Source organism: Cupressus sempervirens, chromosome 4, assembly GCF_028749045.1.
Source record: "Cupressus sempervirens isolate cs-2001-9-10 chromosome 4, ASM2874904v1, whole genome shotgun sequence".
In the NCBI taxonomy this organism is placed as follows: domain Eukaryota; kingdom Viridiplantae; phylum Streptophyta; class Pinopsida; order Cupressales; family Cupressaceae; genus Cupressus; species Cupressus sempervirens.
Genome location: NC_143121.1, coordinates 116,267,863 through 116,271,253, shown reverse-complemented (window position 1 = coordinate 116,271,253; position 3,391 = coordinate 116,267,863). Strand labels below are relative to the sequence as shown.

General features: G+C 38.4%; 1 protein-coding gene across 1 annotated transcript; it reads left to right on the top strand.

Moving 5' to 3' along the window:
* Positions 1-852: 852 nt before the first annotated feature.
* Positions 853-3,112, top strand: LOC149560199 (cyanidin-3-O-glucoside 2-O-glucuronosyltransferase-like). Its single transcript, XM_089823570.1, has 2 exons — positions 853-1,838; positions 2,714-3,112. The coding sequence occupies exons 1-2, from the start codon at positions 855-857 to the stop codon at positions 3,110-3,112; spliced, it is 1,383 nt and encodes a 460-aa protein (XP_089679696.1). The 5' UTR covers positions 853-854.
* The last annotated feature ends 279 nt before the right edge of the window (positions 3,113-3,391 follow it).

Here is a 3,391-nt window from a genome sequence, read left to right as displayed (position 1 = left end):
AATTGCAAAACCAAATTAATCTAAGCAAATGGGAAAATGGTGAACAAGACACATTCAATATTTACCAATGGAGACTTGTGCAGGACTTTTGAGATTTGTTATTTTGAAGGGTAGATATTGGGAAGGATAGCTAGACATCTTTCCTAGCTAAGTTGTTGTGTTCACCTCCTAACTCACCAAAAAAAATACTACCATCTTGTACAAATGGACTAATTAACAACAAGAAAGCTAAAAATATATCAACTATTACTACATTTCTAATCAACTATTAATACTACGTGATATTATTATTCTGAACTTTTTATGCACGCTAATTAGAGAGGATCCACAACTAGCCATCATTAGGCCTCTTAGTGCTGTCTGAGACATTTCAACAAACAACTTATAGAAATGAAATTCTCTTAAATATCATACACTAACATTTGATTTCTAAGCTAGAAGTGTTAAATAGTGAAAAAATGATTTATTTTATGAAGCTTAATTTCTTCCTTAGTATATGATATTTAAGAATAACCATACAATTTTAACACTTAACACAGACATAGATATTTCAACCCAACATGCAAAAAAATCTCTTGACCTATACAAATCAAATTGCAAAAACAAATTGGCATAAGCACATGTTAAAATAGTGAACAACGCACATGCAATATTTACCAAGGGAGACTTGTGCAAGACTCCTCAATTATTTGGAAGGGTAGCTATTGGGAACGACTGCTAGACATCTTTCCTGGCTAAGCCACATGGAAGACGTTTAGCATGATTCGAGAAAAATGTCAATAAATGCCCATAAAAGCATGCTAAAAGAAGAGTGCTTGTACTTTGTAAGCTCAAAAACTTGAGGCCCACCAACAATGGCGGAGGAAATGCAGAGACACCTCAGTGCGGTCATATTTCCTGGGCACATCCACGGTCACACAATGCCTTCTGCCGAGCTTCTGCACCGTCACATAATGCCCTTCGTTGAGCTTGCCAAAAGCCTAGCCATTCACGGCCTTAACATCTTCATTGTCTCAACTGCACTCACCATGAAACGAATCAAACCCGAGGTGTCCGATACAGCTGGAATAGAACTGGTGGAGTTGGCGATGCCCGCCATGCAGAGGCTGCCAACAGGCATCGAGTCATCCGCCGTGCTGCTGCCTTTGCTCACAGTCGCCATGGACCAATTGGAGAAGCCCTTCGAAGAGCTCTTACAAAAGCTGTCACCGGACTTTGTGATGTACGATTGCCTGCAGCACTGGGTTCCACGCGTGGCTGCCAAGATGCACAATCTCGTCGTCCCCATTTTGTTCCTCCCATCGGGAGTGGCCAGTTTCAGTTTTCTCCAAGGTCACCATGACATCACGTCGGGAAACCCTAGCGCGGAGGATCTCACCGTATCTCCGCCGGGATTCCCTTCGCCCAATGTTCACCTCGCGTTGTTCGAGGCGCGGAGGGCAACGGAGCTGATGTATGGTAAGCGTGATGGAGGGCTTAGCGTCACCGAGAGGTCCAGCGTTTCCATGCGGGAGAGTTGGGCGGTGGCGTGCAATACTTGTTTGGAGGTCGAAGGAGTTTACGTGGAGTATTTGCAGAGCCTCGTGAAACGGCCGGTTTTCCCCGTTGGAATACTCGTGCCTAGACTATCGCCACCAAGCGTTGATGACATTTGCTTGCAGTGGCTCGATACGCAGCTCGCCGCTTCCGTTGTGGTCTTGTCTTTCGGCAGCGAGTGCGTCTTCACCCGCCAGCAGCTCGACACAATTGCAACGGGAATGCGAGAGAGCAACGCGCCGTTCCTCTGGTTTCTGCCTGCTGGAAACGATCTGCCGCAAGGGTTCAGAGATCAATTAGGGGTATATTGTTCCTTATTCATTTGTCAATTTTAACTATTTAATACTTTTAGTTAGTCTCAGTGGTAACTTCTAAATATCAGGCATCACACATTAGAAAAGAAAATGAGTTTCTGAAAATAAATCAATTTTGACTATTTAATAAGTCATTCTCACTGGACCAATCTTAAACATAATACACCAAGGAAGAAATTAACTTTTAGAAAAATAAATCACTGGATCACTCTTAAACATCACACACTGAGGAAGATATTACTATTTGAGAAATAAATCAATTCTGCCAATCAAACGATTTTAACCTATGAATCAAGTCTTAATTTATGATGTTTAAGGCACTCTGAATTCCACGGCCTCGACTATTACACACTAAGGAAGAGATAAACTTTCAAAATAAATAGTTAACTTTAGCTATTTGAGTTGCCTCTATCTAAATTTGTATATGTCATGAAATCTCAATGTCAATTTATTAAGAGAATGAAACACGTCAATTTGAGATCGCAAAGACTCATATGTTCATAAAAGAACAATCTTGTTTTATTTCATAAAATGGAAAGAATATGTTGTGTTTGAAGAAATTTTGTAATTATTTATGCTAGCATAAATTGGACAACCCCTAGAGTCATACACTAAGAAAGAAATAACATTTGAAAATAATTAGTTAACTTTAACTATTTGAATTTGCTTCGATCTAAATTTGTATATGTCATGAAATCTCCATGTCAATCTTGTAAGTGTATCAAGCATGCCAATTTTGAAGTTTCCAAGAGTTGTATGTGATTTTCTTATATTCAAAGAATAATAATCCATTTTTATTTCATAGAGTAACAAGAATATATTGTGTTGGAAGATCTATTCTAATTGTTTAAATTGTTTTGTAGGAGAAGGGATTGATGGTGACAAAGTGGGTCCCAGAATCATACATTTTGAATCATGTCTCTGTTGGAGCCCTTTTAACCCGTTGTGGATGGAGTGCGATTACAATAGGCCTAAGGTTCAGGGTGCCACTCATAACCCTTCCAATGAATTTTGAGGAAGGGCTGAATGCGAAGCTTGTGCAAGGCCTCAAGATGGGAGTAGGAGTTAGTAGAGATGAAGATGATGGATATTTTACTAAGGAGGACATTGTCAATGCAATTAAAGTTTTCATGATAGAAGAAGGAGAACAAATCAAATCTAATGTCACAAAAGTAAGTGACATGTTGAAAAGAAATAATTTTGGTGTTAGTGATAGAAACATGATAAACTTTGTTTCCATTCTTAAAGCATTCAATAAATAACTAGGTCAATAGGCTTTGCATAGTCTTCATTCTCACATGTATTTGAAAAGTTAAGGAGGTGAATGATGTTTTCTATTATCATCTCCACAAGATACAAGCTTGAGTGTGTTAGATTTTTGTATTGTGCTTACTTTGTAGTAAGTAATTTTTATTGTTAGGTACACAACCATATGTTTGTGTATGTGTTTGAGAAATTGTAAGAAGGCTTGTATAATAAAAATTATTTTCTACGTATTTCACCCTATGAGTTCTACATATAGAATATATTACTTCCTAAAT